Source organism: Lathamus discolor, chromosome 14 (genome assembly GCF_037157495.1).
Source record: "Lathamus discolor isolate bLatDis1 chromosome 14, bLatDis1.hap1, whole genome shotgun sequence".
Taxonomy (NCBI): Eukaryota; Metazoa; Chordata; class Aves; order Psittaciformes; family Psittacidae; genus Lathamus; species Lathamus discolor.
Window position 1 is genome coordinate 5,827,275 of NC_088897.1, and position 15,561 is coordinate 5,842,835.

Sequence of the window (15,561 nt, forward strand, 5' to 3'; positions counted from 1 at the left end):
GGACCAGGATGTTACAAGTGTGGTAGAAAGCCAAGCTGGCAAAGAACTCTGCAGTAGATAAGACAGCAGTGAGGCTTCTGCAGTGAGCAAAATGATATGAGAAAGCAGAATAGCTATGGATGACTTTGGTTTAAAGGCAGAAATCTACATAATCTCAGTGCCCGCATGTGCAGCCCTGTTGGCACTGTACATTAGTAGATGACACTTGGTGTGTTCAACAGAATTTGAATCCAAGTCCTCAAGGGAAATGTGACAAAATTGCAGTGAAATGCTGCTGTAAATCCCTATATGGTGAAATACCGGTGAGACACAGCAGTAGGGTCTGAGCAGAGTACGAATGAGATGCAGTAATGTGGTGGGTGTCATCTTACGGCGTTTCCTGGTCCTGTGTTACCTGTTTGTATTGCTGGCAGGCCAACTACAATAATCTTTATATCCTCTTGTAGCTGACTCTGGTTTTGAGGGTGTTGACAGTATGCAGCAGTGATGGAAAATGTGAGTGGGAAGATCTGTAAATTGTGTCCGTTTCCCTCCTGTGTTTACTGAAATGTTAATGTGTTTTGGCAACTGGCTTCAGCAAGGATTTATTTAAGGCAATTGATCCCTGCAGTAACAAGGTGGTGGATGAAGTAAGCCCAGTGCAACACACGCTTTCCTGACATTTCTCCCTTTCTGAATCACAGCTGGTAAATCAGGAGGTGGTTGTTGTGCAGAGAGAGGACTTTGCTTTGCCAGAACCCACTTTATGCTCCTCTGCCTTAATGTTCTTCCTTCCTGCTGCAACTACACTTGTCCTCTTATGGGTGTCAGCAAGACCCCAGTGGGAGCATGACTTCTACCCTAGGATTTTAACTTACGTGATGCTTGTGTGCATTTGGAGATCAGGAAACCCAATACGAAGGCTACCCCAGCTCTCCTACTCCGTAACTATTTTGTCCATTACCTGCAGGAATACAGTGATGACAATATTGTGAGTTAACCTCATGTGCAAGTAACTTCCTCTGTTCATTTGTCAGGCAATAACAGTCACCGTTACAGCTGAAAGTCATACAGGGTGGAGCTACAAATGGTAATCCTTAGCCTCTGGGGTTCAGACAGCAACATTAGATTTGAATGCTCCAGATGAGTTTCAGTAGCTGGATTTGCAGAATGCTGCACCAGGCTGGTTGCTAATCACCACTGACACACAGGTGGATCATGGCATGGGCTCTAACGCTTTGATGCAAAAAAAACCCCTTCTTTAACTAGCTGTACTTGAAAAGGAGATTTGGTTTTCACAGATTTGAGGCCAGGAAGTCTCATTACCTTCAGGGATGTGTGTCCATGTCCATGTTCCTCACCTACGATTCCTGGTTTCAGTGTGTTCACAAGACCTTTCAGACTGTTGGTGACTGCTACGCTGGAATCCCTCCCTGAAGCACTGCTTCAAACAGGCACTTTAATGGACAGTACATCAGAAACACAGACTCTCCAGTGATGTGAAGGAGGATCCTTAATCCCAGGCTAAGGCCAGCGATGTAGCTGTACCTGCAGCCCCAATATTCTTGTCTGTGAATGAGCTCCCACTAGTCAAATCTGAGTTATTTGCAGGCTAGAAGGCCCCCAACGAAGCATTTTAGTGTTGGTTGTAAAAGTTAAGTGATGTTAAGTACAGCAAGCTGTAAAAACTAGGACATTATTTCCTAATATGTTTCTCTGTTACAAAAGCCAGAGCCTGACTTGTTTAGGTAGCAAGAAAACAGGGCTTCTGGAAAGCTGTAGGATACAAAATGTGCGTGGACTGAAAAGGGACAGAGCATTTGGAGAATAATCTCTGCATCGTTCCTGAAATAGAGGATAGCTGACCTGTGAGAGATCCTGGCCATGCATCTGTTATCTTAAATTAGTCTTCTTTTTCTTATGCAGTTCTCTAACAGGCTGTGAAATCAGATCCATTTTACATAGCATCAATATTTAACAGCTCTAGAGCATGTGGTTTAATATTAAACAGTCTTATAAATACTTCAGAATTATAGATGCTGTCACACTACATGGAAATGGTTTGATAGGATCTAGGAGAAATATTTAGGTTGGACAGGAGAGGAAATGATGAGGTTAGAAGGAGTCAGCCACATCTTTAAACTGCTGGAGGAGCCCATAAAAACAACCAAAGAAGCTGTACAGCTTCTGTTCTTGAAAGGCAATTTGGGCAAGTTTCCTCCCCCTCAGGAAACAGCTGAATGGTTCCCACCCCAGTCCCTTCAAGGAATGAAAATATTCAAAATCTTGAGAAAACGCCGCAGAGAAAATAGAACAATTTAGGAACCAACGTTCAGTCAGCGCCTATCACCAAATCGGAAGCGGCGATCTATTCAGGGTGGGATTATCGCTATTAGAAAGGCAAGTGGGACTAAAACAGGGATTTGGATGCTCTTGAGCCTTGTTAGCTTAAGTCCACATACTACAGCGTAGCACTTAGAGAGAATCTAGAATTTGTCATTAGTGGTTTTTCTTTAAAGCATAGAGAATCAGAGTAGACCTGCATCATTGAAAGGGGGCTGTGCATAAGCCAGTGACTGCTGTCGACAGCCCAGTTCTTCTAGAGAGGATGAAGACTGCACCATCCCACCTCTGGGGAATTATTTCAGTTCCTTCTTCTGCCAGTAGCTTCCTATGTGATCCCTCAAAGTCACTTCTCTCCCCAGCAGGTTCTCAAGTCGTGTGGGGCGTAATTTCCTGTGCAATCCTCTAAACGCAGTTCAGGATTAGCCCCTCCAGGCCTCTGCTCCCATCTGTAACCTAGAGATAAAGCAGGAGTTGAGAGAAATGTGTAAAAATGCAAAGAATAAGTAACTCTCATAACCTGGGGACAGCATAAGTAAGTGCTTCTGTGGGAGGTGCATTTTATCCTATAGGAACCTGAACTATAAGTAACAGAAGGAAGGTTGTGTGAATTTATGGTTCATCTGCCAGCAGTGCAGGTGGGTTCTCTGTTCTAAAGTAATGGCAAAACCTGACTTTTCCTGTACGTATTCTGTATCTTGTAAAAATGTGGGATGAATTACATGTTAAGGGACGTGCCTGTCAAACATCTGGAGTTCTAGTATTCTATGAGAGCTTCATAACATATCATATTTTATTTCTTATTTCTAAAGCTGACTGTAGCATCACAAGGTTAAATATGTTTCATCTTCCTGATGTGTGCTGACATTAAAGCGCAGTTACAATGTTCAGTACAGTGAGATGTCCAGTGCAGCAGGGTTACCAAGAATGGTACAAAGAAACTTAGATCAGCTCCTGCACCAAAAACATTTCAGTTTATAGCCTGGAAAGGCACAGAGGCTTCTGTGCATCTTGGAGGCAAACTTCCTGTGAGGTTGGTGTGAAGAGCTGTATCCTGATGCAGAGATTTCTTGGAAGGTGTCCCCTTGTCACTGGTTAATTTTATCCTGGAACACGGGGCTGATCCAGCATCATACCTCTTAAGCAAAAATGCCTTCCGGTCAGGTAGGAAGTGTGGCTTTAAGGAATCAGCATTTTCCAAAGGAAAATGATGTTTCACTAAGAAGTTCTTACCTGGGAGGACCTCAGGCAGTGACGGCTCCTGTGATCTTCCTGTAAACCTGCCCAGCTTTTCACTGCTTCAGAAACAAGCTGTGCTTTTACCCATGATGGCAAAGTCCTGCTGCAGCCCTTTAAGCTATAAAGTACTGCTGTTTCAGTGTATTTGTTACTTTAAGTTAGCACAGCCAATGGACTCTTTGTGATTCATTCTCCAGTTGACCAAGTACAGTTAAGAGTACATTTGGGTAAAAGCATTCAAACACGTCAGGTTCTTCGGTGAGCTGGGGGATTCCATTGTCGCTGTAAGAATTCAGGAGCTCCCATTGAGGCCAGGGAGCATCAGAGAGAGAGAACAAGGCCCAGAGGTCTTAGAGTCTGAGGATGACTTGTCATTCTTAAGAGTCCACACAGCACCCTGCTGGGATTAACACTACCAAAGGCTCCTGTCCCTCAGTAACCACAGTCTGGGAAGGCATGAGCAGTGTGGGGCAGGAGAAGGGGTGAGCTGCTGCAGCAGGAAGGCTGGATTGCACAGGGCATGTGCTGCAGGGAATAGGAGCAGAGCAAAGGGCTGAACTCTGTAAATCACAGCCTTTTCCCTGGGTATCCCTTGGAGCTGTTCCCCTCAGATGAAGGTGCAGGACAACACCTTGCCGAGGCCAGCTTCTGCCTGGTGCCACTGCAATCCCCGCTGGACTCCATCCATCACTTGGGAGCAGCTGCCTAGCACACCCGCAGGGATTTGGGAGCTGAAAAACTGGAAGCCAGCTCCTTTTTCCTTAGTGTAATTTTTAGCAGTGGTGACTTTACATTCATGCTGTCAGGCTGGAGGACACCATGCAGCAGCCACTGGATGAGCAATCTTGTTACTGGCTTAGGGAAACAATTGCTACAGCTGAATGCCTTTGGGACCTTCCCAAATCCTTGTCAATTAGTGTCAGCAATGGTACTTGGCATGTTCCAGCAATTGTCAGGACTGCCTCAGCTTTATACCCTTGTGCAGGACAGTTATTAATGTCCTATCTATCTCTTTAGAAACAGTTAAGCAACAGCAACCTGGATTTAATAGGCTGGTGTGTTTTTAGGAGCCTGTTTCTTTGCTAATCGCAGCTCTCACATGTCACTTGTGTTTTCCCTTTACCAGGGTGAATCAACTTGTGATGCCACCAGCCTCTGTGAAAGTCTGAGACGGTGAGTGACCCAAACCAGCAACTGGTTTCCAGCTACCCCGTCCTCTCCCAAACCCCTTGCGAGAACACACTTCTTCCCTTCTCAGCTGGAAAGAAGTTAACCTTAGACAGCCACCGTCTGCACCTTTGCTACCCTCAACCCACATGCGAGCAAATCAAGAACAGGCAATCCAGGGGTCAAGTATCCTTTGTTGTACTGAGTTGTAGTGTGGTTGTCCAGGGCCAGAACTCAGCACATATCTGGCGTTCCTAAAACCTGCTGCTGCCTTGCTCTGGGTCCAACATCAGCTCACCATCAAATGACCATTCTTACCACAGTCCACATTTTCTGCAGAAAAAGGTTTTCTGGCATTACATGAACTTGCTGCAAGGCCCGTCCCCACTGCAACCCCTGCTCCAGGGCAGTGAGCCAGAGGGAGGGTCCCATTCCCTCTGCCCTTTCTTCTCCCTTGGGTCTCTGCTATTCTTATCACTCCCCAGCACTCAGAGCTGACATGACTGATAAACACTTCCCAGCGTTTTACTGTAGCCAAAATTAATTAAAGCAAGTTTTTGAAGAGGAGCCTTTTTTCCCCCATAAATTAAATGCATTGAAAGACTAATCATATAATCAGAACTCAATAGCACACTTAAGAACGGCCTTTTGGGGGGAAAAGACTTAATGTAATCTCTAGTACAGCAGATGTGTTACTTCCACATAGCGGAGTATGTTTTGTCGTAGGCTAAGGATTTGACAGGCCTGCCTGGGCTTTGCAGTCTCCGGGCTGGATGTGCACTCACACATTATTATTTACCAGCAGCTTTTAGACAAAGGTGTTTGTTGTTTGGTTGGGTTTTAAAGCCTCAAAAAAGCCTGTGAGAAAACAGGAGTTGGTGTTGCTGAGACTTGCCTTATACAACACTGAACACTTGGGGCTCTGCACACCAAGGTTTTTCACTGTACTTCCGTTTTGGTCCAGTTTTATACAGGTTGAGAGAAACCAGGTCATCATTCCAGGGAGTTTTGCTGTAACCCAGCAGTGACTGATTTTTAAGGTCAGGGGCAATTTCCTGCATAACATGGAGCATACATCCCAGGAAATCCTGCAGCGAGAGAGCTGGTTGTCCTTCCCACTTCGTCTAGGAAAGCTCCTGGGCAATCAGATACACCACAGCATGCACCAGTAGGATCTCACCAGTCACTAGATGAGCTCTTTAAAGCAAGGGTGCGAGAAGGTGCAGGTCTGCTCTGTCTTGTTAGAAGCAAGACTGAGAGCTGGGCTCACTGCTAGGGGTGCCACAGAGCTGTGGTGCACATGCTCACCATTACCAATACTTCCTTGTGACTGTGATTCTATCCCATTCACCACCTTCATCTCTTCCCTGTTTACAGCTGCCAGTGAAGGAAATGCCATGTGGACTCCTGCTCCCACCACCACACCAACCTGGAGCTCGAAGCCCTTCCATACTGGAAACCAGTGGATCCCTCAGCTCCACACCACCCTGGAAGGGTTCTCCAGCACCAAATCAATCGCACCACTGCAGCCTGCAGGGTCAGGCATCAGGACGTGAGCAGGGCAACCTGGAACACAAGAACTTCTTGAGCATAAAGACGTTCACAGGTTCCTCTGAGCACCAAAAGCAACTGGACCCCAAATGTGCTATCCAAGTGAGTGACTGTAGATTGTGTATATGGTTTTAGTTGTAGTCAACAAAGTCCACATCGTTTATAGGGCAACTTACGTCCTACTGAATGCTGCTGTTGTGTCAGCACCCAGAGACTGCACTAGTTGGGGACATATTCTGTACATCACCTGTTCTTGAACACTGAAGGCTCAATTCAGATTATTATTTTTTATTTAAATATGTCATAAGATGCTTTATCTGTGCTGAAGACATTAGATGACAGATATATATATATATATTTAGATAAACAGTTTTTATTTAAACATTGAAAATCTGGTGCTGCCTGTGCAACCATACCAGACATGAGTAACGTCCACAGCTCTCCTCATCTCAGTGCCCTGGGATAAGGCCCTGCAAGGGCACCACAGGGAGATTTCCAGTGGGTGACTTACCTGTCACCCAAGGCTGAGCAATGGGACAGAGGAGAGAGTTTCACTGCACTGGGTGTGCTGGTGGTTGTTACAGAAAGGCCCAGAAGAACTTTGGACTGAAACACACAGAGGCTCTAGTTTGCTCAATATGCTAAATTCAGCCTCGCCCAAGGACGTTCACAGGTTCTTAAAGTACCAAAATCCACCTGGCTGAATGGCTTTATCTAGGGCCTGGTAGTGCAATACTGCTGTGCCAGTGACACCCTGCTTTGTTTACGTGCATATCATACTACATGTATTGTTCATGCTAATACTCTACCACAAACAGTGCTTAGGCTGAATGCATGCCCAACCCCAGGAACAGTCCCAGGCTACACTTACCACAGGGTCACTTTTATCCTTATGAAGATGCAGTTGAGATCTGTAGTAGACAAGGTCAGTGTCTGAACTGTGTGAGCCTCAAACGCAGAAGCGTGTATCTGAAAGTCAAAGTGCCATTTCACTGCAGTCTTGTTTCCTGCATTTGGCCTCCACAAGCCAAATTTATGCTGTGTCAGGCTGATGCTGGGAAAGGCAGGTGAGCGCAGGCCCTGGAGCAGGAGCCAGGCTTCCAGAGAAAGGGCATGGATTCAGGGAACTTCCCACTCCCTTTGTTCGGTTTAGATGTCTCCTGAAGGTTAGGTACTCCCCTTAGCACACAGCTCGAGTAGGTAGCAGATAAATCAGCAAAGGAAATGCCAGACTCGGAATGGATGTGAGTTTAGGCTGGAAGCTTGTTCAGAGACACAGGAAGGTACTGGCAGTACACCTGGAGTCTATCTCCTGCTCACTTCCAGGATGTGCTAGGTCCTGTAGTACTGCACTGTAGTAGAGATGACTGGTAACTCCAGGTATCACCAAACTGGTTAATGCTCACCACAGAGCCAGTCGCTGCCCAGATGGATCCTGGGGGTGACTCCTGTGACAACGTGAGCCCTTCCTCCTCAAACTCCAGTGGACTCTTCTGCAAAGGATGCTCTGTCACCTAAAATAGCTGAACAAGAGCTTTAGGATTTGGCTAAACAACCAGAGCCAAACATTTTCCTCGAGTGCCTGGGCATCCTCTGGAGAACAGCAAGCGGGTGCTAGAAATAATAAAGCAAAGCCAATCCACAACAATGCTTCATTTCCCACCTCATGCCAGTATTTACATTCCTAGGGGAAACACTTTGCAGTCTGGGAGCCAAACTCTTGGCTTTAAAGGCACATGAAGTTCTTATTCCCATTAAGAAATTCTTTGTTAAGCCGTTTAAAAAGAAACAAAAAGCAGCCCAACAATCAGTCATTTCATCTCGGAGACCAAAGACGATAAGCCACATTTCCTACATTGCTTTTCCGATGGGCTCTCTCCATTGTAGCATTTACTGTCAACAAAATGGAGCATTCCTGCTGAAGTTCAGAGCTTAGGAATTGCCTTTAACCTTAATTCTCAGGTGTCAACAATGGAAAGGGAACTGTTGTGTACTTTCACTAGCTTGCTTTGTTGGAAACAAGCCCCAGCCCTTGTCAGAGAGGCACAGGCTGTGACTGGAGGCTGGCTGCAGCTCCTATGCATATGAAGGAAACTGCTGTGGCTTTGTTTTTACCAAGGGAAGAGTGAAGGGAGCAAGCCAGAGAGGGAGAAGGGAGTCCTACCTGCAGCAGTGCCACACCAAGGGATCCCTGAATCCCATGTGTTCCAGGCTGAGAGAGGGAAGCCAAAGCAGCAGCTATGACAGCTCAGAGAGGATTAACAGAATGGAAACTTGGGCTTTCCACCTCCTGCGGATGCTGCTGCTCCTTTACACTTTGATGACCACATCTTAATGGCCAGGAGCTGCAAGGCTGCATTTCTTGGTTTAGCTGTGAAGGATTGTTCAGTTAGTGCTTCTGTAAAGGTATTCAGTCTGTTAGAGGGAAACCAGTTCACTTAGATCAGGGGTCTACACTATACCTGTATGCTACAGTATTGTATTACAGTGGTGCTGAACTCTGGACTTAGCAAGCAATGCTGTGCTGGTTTCCCCTGTGACTCCATATTAGGCAGGTACTGATGTAACCAGGCTTGGAAGCTGCTGGGGCCATTTGGTTGTTGACCCTCTGGAGCAGTGGAACAATTTCTGTTATACACATAGGAAGTACTTCTGGAGTGAGAATTCTGGACTGAATGTCTATTTCTTATATCCACACTAAATAAGAACCCCCACTGAAATCAGCATTTCTGGGTTTATAAAGAAAGGCTGTTAATAGGAAAAGAAAATAAGTTTTTAATAAAGAACCCACATATTTTAATGTCCATTACACTGAATGGGGCAGGATTCCACCCTGTCGCTTAAATAAGTCGTCATTCAGGTTATCAAGGTTATGTTTGTGGCTCTAAACTTCAACACAAAATTAAGTAGTTCCAATAAGGGCATAGATACCTTTAAAACCACTGCTCCCTTGCACACAGAACCACTTTGTGTGAGTATACGAACAGGAGCCCCTGAATTCATTTGCAAACATATGGGTAGTGTTTCTACCAGATGGGCACTGCTCGTGCCCTCCCCTCCCAGCACACAGACAGCTCCTCAGCACAGGAGCCCAAGCAAGGGGAAAAGTATCCAGGGTTTGCCTGTCACTGCTGAGTCCTGACCCTGCTCTGTGCCTCTTCCACACCTCCGCCCAAGGCCGAGTGTGTCCCATGGCTCTCCACAAGCACAGGCTCCTTCCAGTCTCCATGTGCCCTATGGGACTGACAATGTCAGATGCAGCCTTCCTGCATCTATCAGGATCATGCAGGGTGGCCAGAGTGCACCAGGGAGGGTCCAGGTGCCCCTCAGCTCATCATGACACCTTTCTCATTCCACTCCACTCCATAAAGGTATCCTTTTAAGCAAGCATTAAGCCCCTCCACAGCTCATACTGCATCTGCACCATGCACCCACTACAGAAGCAATTAGGTGGCTTGTACGCAGTGAGAGAAACAGAGGTAATGGGAACTGCACAGAGAGGCAAGGAAATGACCCAAAAACCATCAAGCTGCCAACCCAAATAACAGCAGTGGGAGGCTCCTGCTGCCATCATCAGAGCAGAACCTGGGTGAGCCCCAGAGCCTCTCCCCTTTTACAGACCAGCCAGGAGAGAGCCTCAGGGTGACAACTAAACCCTGGAAATGAATGGCTGTATTCTGACAACACAGTTCCTCTCTGCACCCTCTGTCCTAATGGTGTTCTCCATTTGCTTTATTGTTTGGTAACCAGCACTTACAATCACTTTTACTATGTGATGTACGGGAGTATTAGTATATTTTCTTGTTATACAAGGGAGGAGTATAAAATAGTTTTCTGATTTCTTTCAGAAGCAAATGACTATTTTATTTTTTAAGAGCAGCTGATTGTGAATCTCAGAGTATAAAAAAAATTAAAAGATAAATAAGCCAAATATATACCTTTATGTAAATTAAGAAATAAAAGTATTTAAAACATACCTTCTGGCTCCTTTTCTTGCGGCACCCCTTGCTCTGGCTGTGCTCTCTTGTGGTTGCTGACTGGACAAGGCTCCAGGGTGGATGGCAGTGAGCCTGCTTGGAGCTCCTTTAAACCATAACCCCAGGAGCAGGCAAGGTCAGAGGGAGCACAGGAGGAGGATGGCAGCTGCCTTTTCCCTTGGAGCTGCCTGGATCCAGCCTAGGATCAGCGCAGGGAGAAAGCAGCAGTGATGGGCACAACAGCAGGGTCCTGCTCCATCCCTGTCTAGAATCCACCAGCAACACACATCAGAGCTAGATCTCACTGATGGAAATGGCTGCTATGGTGGTAGCTGTGGGTTGGGTGTCAGGAATAGAGGCAGGATGCATCCCAGGAAGTTCCCAGGTGTAGCCATGGCAGGCACCAGGGCTGCCCTCCTCATGGGGTCCTGCACCAGCCATGTGCCAGCTTCACAGGATGGTGGCACCTTGCTTGAGGGCAAAAGATGGAGCTTTTGGAGCCCTGGGCTGCAGCAGCAGCACAGACAAGGTGGGTTCAAGTCTCCCCTTACCAGAGGTGGAAGGGACCTCTCCTGCAGCACCTCCCTCCAGCGCTCTTGTCCTGCAGCGCAAGTGGTGTCCAGGCCAGGCCACACATGCAAGTGAAGGATTCGTTGCTGCAATGCTCAGCCCTGATCACCTTTCAGCAGCGCAGCTCCAGGCTTTCAGCTTGAGCAACCTCTGCAAATGACCTGCAGAAGTGTAAGTTTATAACTTCCAATGTCCCAGCAGCGAAGCTTTGGCGCTCGGCAGCTTTAGCTTCCATCAACCAACAGCTGCTAACGTGATGCTGCTGTTCACTGCCCGTCTCTGACCATGGACATACACGTGCGTGCACACACTCACTCTTCCAGTCCCTCCTTTCCATAGCTCTTCCCCAAGCTGTTTCTATAGAGCTCTCACCAAGCCCATCTGCAGCCTGACACGATGACAGCCTCGCTGTGTGGGCCTGCACAGGGCGACTACACCGACCATCTCCAACACGTGAGCCCAGAGGTGCCCATCACCTCGGGGAGCCCACGCTGGCCTGGACAAGCTGATGCCACGTACGCCGGAGGTCTGAGCTGACTGTGGGTGCGTTTACCACGGCTCCACAAAGAGGTTCTGACTGCACAGCACCCTCGCTTTCACTCCAGCAGACTGCAACTACCTCCTAGTGCTCCTGGCAAAATCTCTTTACAACACAAAGTCTATTACTTTAAAAATAAAACATGAATGTTTTAGCATTTGAAAATGCACTTAAAAGCACACGATGCTCACGTCAGTCAATTCAGCCTCCACTGTGTCTGCACAGGATGACCAACAGCTGCGAGTCAGGAGATGATCCCTGTGGGCAGGCTCTCCCGTGCCCAGAAGAGCCATAATGTGCCCCCGTTTGCTGCGTCCAGGGGTTCCTCACGTCTGGCCAGCCCAGGACACCCCTCACTGCACAGCCAGCACAGTGGGAGAGTCACTGCCCCATCCAAACCAGCACCAAGTGACTGGTGTGTCCCATCACCCCCAGCACACGCTGCTGGCCTCCTGCTGAGCAGTGAACAGGCTGGTTCCTCTGGTCTCACCACAAGGCAGAACACTACAAACCGTGCTAACACCCTGGTCTGAGCCAATTCCTGTAACCTGGCACTTCTGGCTATAAGGAATTACCCTTCAGAGCCATCAGAGAGATGTTACCATTAAGCCCTTTCTCCACTATGACTTGGGGAGGGCAGCTTCTCCTTTGAGAAAGGGAGAAAAACTGAAACTGCAACTCCCCATCCTGCATGCTGGACTCACAGGGAATGCACCTGAAGACAGCAAGACCAGGCACGCGTCCTCCCTCTTTATGTGTCCCACACGTAGGTCTCGAGCCAGTCTCAGGCCGTATTTTACACATCTGCAACTGCTGGAAATGAGCTCGGGACACAAAACTTGGCAACAAGAGCAATTCACATTAAACCTCTGGGCCGAGCTCTGAAAGCCACTGATCAAGGCTGGTCTCACCTGCGAGGATGAGATTCAGAGGGAGGACAGAGACCTGAACACAGCACAGGCTTAGCCTGACACGGGGATTTGTAATCCCCTTTGCAGGGAGCATATTTTACTACCCATCTACACCTGATAAAGCCTTATTCACCTGCACAGACAAGCCAGCCTTGTCCCAGCCTTTCTACCCTGTCCAAATCCCAGCCTGGTTTGGGTTGGAAGGGATGTTAAGGCTCATCCAGCTCCAACCCCTGCCATGGGCAGGGACCCCTTCCACTAGAGCAGCTTGCTCCAAGCCCGTGTCCAACCTGGCCTTGAACACTGCCAGGGATGGGGCAGCCACAGCTTCTCTGGGCACCCTGTGCCAGCGCCTCAGCACCCTCGCAGGGAATCACAGAATGGTTTGGGTTGGCACCTCACACTAGATGCTGTTGCCCAAGGCTCTGTCCAATCTGGCCTCGAAGAACTCCTTCAAGAGATCTCATACAAACCCTTCAGCACAGACTCTTCTGCCGGTCACAGCAATGGGGAGAGCCTTAACACACCTCAGGACCAAGCAATCGTGATGCCAATTCAAGCAGGCTGAGGCCTCACACAAGAAGCAGGCACCAGTGTGGTAACGGTGGCTGGTTCATAGCCCTGCTCCTGCCCAGGACAAAGGCCAGTCCCCAGCAGTGACCCGCAGAGCACTGCTCCCTGGAGCTCAGTGCCCTGGGGCCTGAGGCTATTTTCATGCATTCAGAAGAACCCTTGAGCTCTTCCCACTTCCAAAAAGCATCTAGGGCCAGGACAGCTGAAAAGGCTTCATTAAAACCAAAGCATACTCTACCCACTAAAGCCCCAAAGGTCCAGGAACAGACAGGACATGAAATCAAGTAAAACGAAACCTCTGCAATTGTTAAAGTGCAGAAGTGCCAGTGAAACAGGATTTGACTTGGTGGATTAGTGACTGCTTTCTATCAATTGTCCATCAAAGCCAGCCTGAAGTCAAGTAACTTGATTGGCAAAGGAGTAGTTACCAAAGCACAACTTGCACAATGCCTCCAGCTTTCCTGGTCCTTTGACTGCTCTGGAAGTGCTGGAGACTGAAACACACACATGAGCACAGCAGCCTCCACACTGGCAAGGCAGAGACCAAAGGCAACCTCTCCAGGTTGGGAGCTGACATCTGGCTCTACCCCATCACCATCAGAAACAGCAGAAATGGCTTCGGCCTCTGCTTCGCCCTGCCCTGCCCTCCTCCCAAAATGACGGTGATAAACTGATCCACAAGAACCCTTAAGCTCTGTGACCCTGGCTGAGGGGAAACACTTGCAGACAAGGCTTCACCTCAAAAGGTGCACAGAGGCAGAAGCTCCTGTTATGGGCCCACAGTACCTGCTCTGCCCATCACCTGCCAGGCCCAGGAGCTGGCTCACATTCCCAGAGAAGGGCGAGTTGGCATCCCTCAAACCAGAGAGCCTGATGTGGCACTGCTCCAGGCTGCTCACAGCCCTGAGCACTGAGCACCAGGCTCAGCTCCCAGAGCCCCATCAAGCTGCTGCCCTGTTGCACATCCTAAGAGGCACCCCAGTGGGCTCTATAACACTGCCTTCCCACTCCCAACACACCCATGTACCTGTGTGCTCACCTTGCTTCCCACCCACCACACCTGCATGCTGCCCCTCCTTCAGTTCTGCAGGGGCACTGGTACAAAGTCCCAGGATGCCCTTTACAGGCACAAAAAGAAGGAAAGAAATAGTGAAGACAGTGTTCAGATTTGAAGCATCTCTGGATCACTGAACACAGATGGTCCTGACCTGCTGGCCTCTTGTATGCTGCATTTGCATAACACACACAAAGTCATCACTCAGGAGACATCTGGAGGGGCTTAGCTAGGATTGAGGTTTTAACAAGGCAACGAACCAGCTTTCAGCATCAAATGGCAGAGGCAGGGCTGCAGCCCCAGTGCCAACAAGTCCCCTCTGAAGCAGAGGCACCCTTCTTCCTGGGGACAAGACTGGTAATAACTGCCATTACCTTCTGACAGGGAACAAAGACTTGGAGCTCTTCTGCAGGTGGCAACAGCAGCCATTCCAGTCAGGACCCTACAACAACCTTCAGATTAATACGTGGTTTGGGAGAAAAGGTCCAGCAGGACGAGTCCAGCACTAAATAGCTCAGACAAGCACCACGCAGAGATGCAGGCACCAGCCAGTAAAGGTCTGATGTGCATTGTCCTGGCCACATACCTGCAGCCTAAGCCTCCAGCCTCCTTGGGGACCAGCAGACCCTGCTGAGGCTGCCGGCCCACAGGTAGCAAATGTGGGCAAAGGGAGAGCTTCCCTTCACACACAGGGACTCTGGCAGAGCTCCTCTTCACCTCCTGTCCCCATTTGTGCCACTGCCTGAGGACACTTGACTTGCAGCATCCAGCTCCACTGCCCCTACTCCTCACCCAGGATGCACCCTCCAAGGCAACAATAAAGTGCTCCTCAGTCCAGCCTAACCTTGAGTGCCAGAGGCAGCAGCTGGGAAGGCAGAAAGGGAAAGATGGGACATTCTCTGCTGAGCCCTGCCAGCCACTGAGCACAGCAACTCCAGCCCTCACCTCCTCCTAACAGGAGCCAGCAGGCTCCTTAAGATGCAGAGCAGAGCCTGCAGGATCATGCTGTGACATGGAGCCGAGACAAGGGCTGCACCTACCCAGGGGTCTGCAACTGAACATGTCTGTGCTGCTGCCAGCAGCGGTCTCCCAGGGAGCTTTGTGTCATTCGAGAGAAGAATCATTGCAAAGGCAGATAAACAGCCATGGGCAAACACAGCCCTTTGCAGCTCTCCTCTCACTCCCTCCAAAGGCAACATGACATTTCCAGTGCGCTTATCTATGTCAGGTAGCACGGACCCACCTGCAGGATGACAGCCGAAGGCACAGCTGGAACAGCCCTGCTCCAGGGCCCATCACTCTGCCAGCAACAGCAGCCAGCACCAAACTGCTCTGCAGGATGGGGACTGCTCCCCAGGAGCAAGGTGGGGGTGAGGAAAGGAAGGAGGAGGCTGTAGAGGCAGCTACAACATGAACGGGGTTTCAAACACCATTTTGAGACGGAGTGCTCAACAAAACCCAACACGTCGGAGAACCTGGTCCTGATGCTCTCCAAAGGACTGATTCTGGCATTCATGGGGATAAATAAGCAGTGCAATCCCAAGCAGTCACCTTTGAAGACTGCTGTTAAGGCTGCTGGTGCCGGGTGCCTTGCATGGCTGCACAGAGCCTGCTGGCCTGGCAGACCAGCAAATCAATCAACCACTTCAGCTGTTTCAC

At 48.9% G+C, this 15,561-nt stretch overlaps 1 protein-coding gene and 1 long non-coding RNA gene across 12 annotated transcripts in view; one reads left to right on the top strand and one right to left on the bottom strand.

The window, feature by feature from the left end:
• LOC136021813 (sphingosine-1-phosphate transporter SPNS2-like) overlaps positions 1–9,297 on the top strand; it is a 129,043-nt gene extending 119,746 nt beyond the window's left edge. For 3 of the 4 annotated variants that reach the window (XR_010615892.1, XM_065694435.1, XM_065694438.1), the window contains 2 exons: positions 4,688–4,734; positions 6,106–9,297. Coding sequence is in view for 3 of the 4 variants with exons in the window: in XM_065694435.1 (XP_065550507.1) it covers positions 4,688–4,734; positions 6,106–6,115 (57 nt within the window). In the remaining variant the exon portion in view is untranslated. Of the gene's footprint in view, positions 1–1,359; positions 1,435–4,687; positions 4,735–6,105 lie in introns of those variants that run through there. The other variant, XM_065694436.1, reaches the window with a different exon arrangement.
• The window catches only part of LOC136021814 (uncharacterized), a 28,340-nt gene extending 17,202 nt beyond the window's left edge, over positions 1–11,138 (bottom strand). For 5 of the 8 annotated variants that reach the window (XR_010615898.1, XR_010615896.1, XR_010615893.1 and 2 more), the window contains exons 1-5: positions 7,151–9,291; positions 6,158–6,294; positions 2,519–2,778; positions 1,846–1,917; positions 858–943 (exon numbers count right to left, since the gene is read on the bottom strand). This is a non-coding gene — a long non-coding RNA (uncharacterized LOC136021814). Of the gene's footprint in view, positions 1–857; positions 944–1,845; positions 1,918–2,518; positions 2,779–6,157; positions 6,295–7,150; positions 9,292–10,256 lie in introns of those variants that run through there. The other 3 variants (XR_010615894.1, XR_010615899.1, XR_010615895.1) reach the window with 3 other exon arrangements.
• Between the last annotated feature and the right edge of the window lie 4,423 nt (positions 11,139–15,561).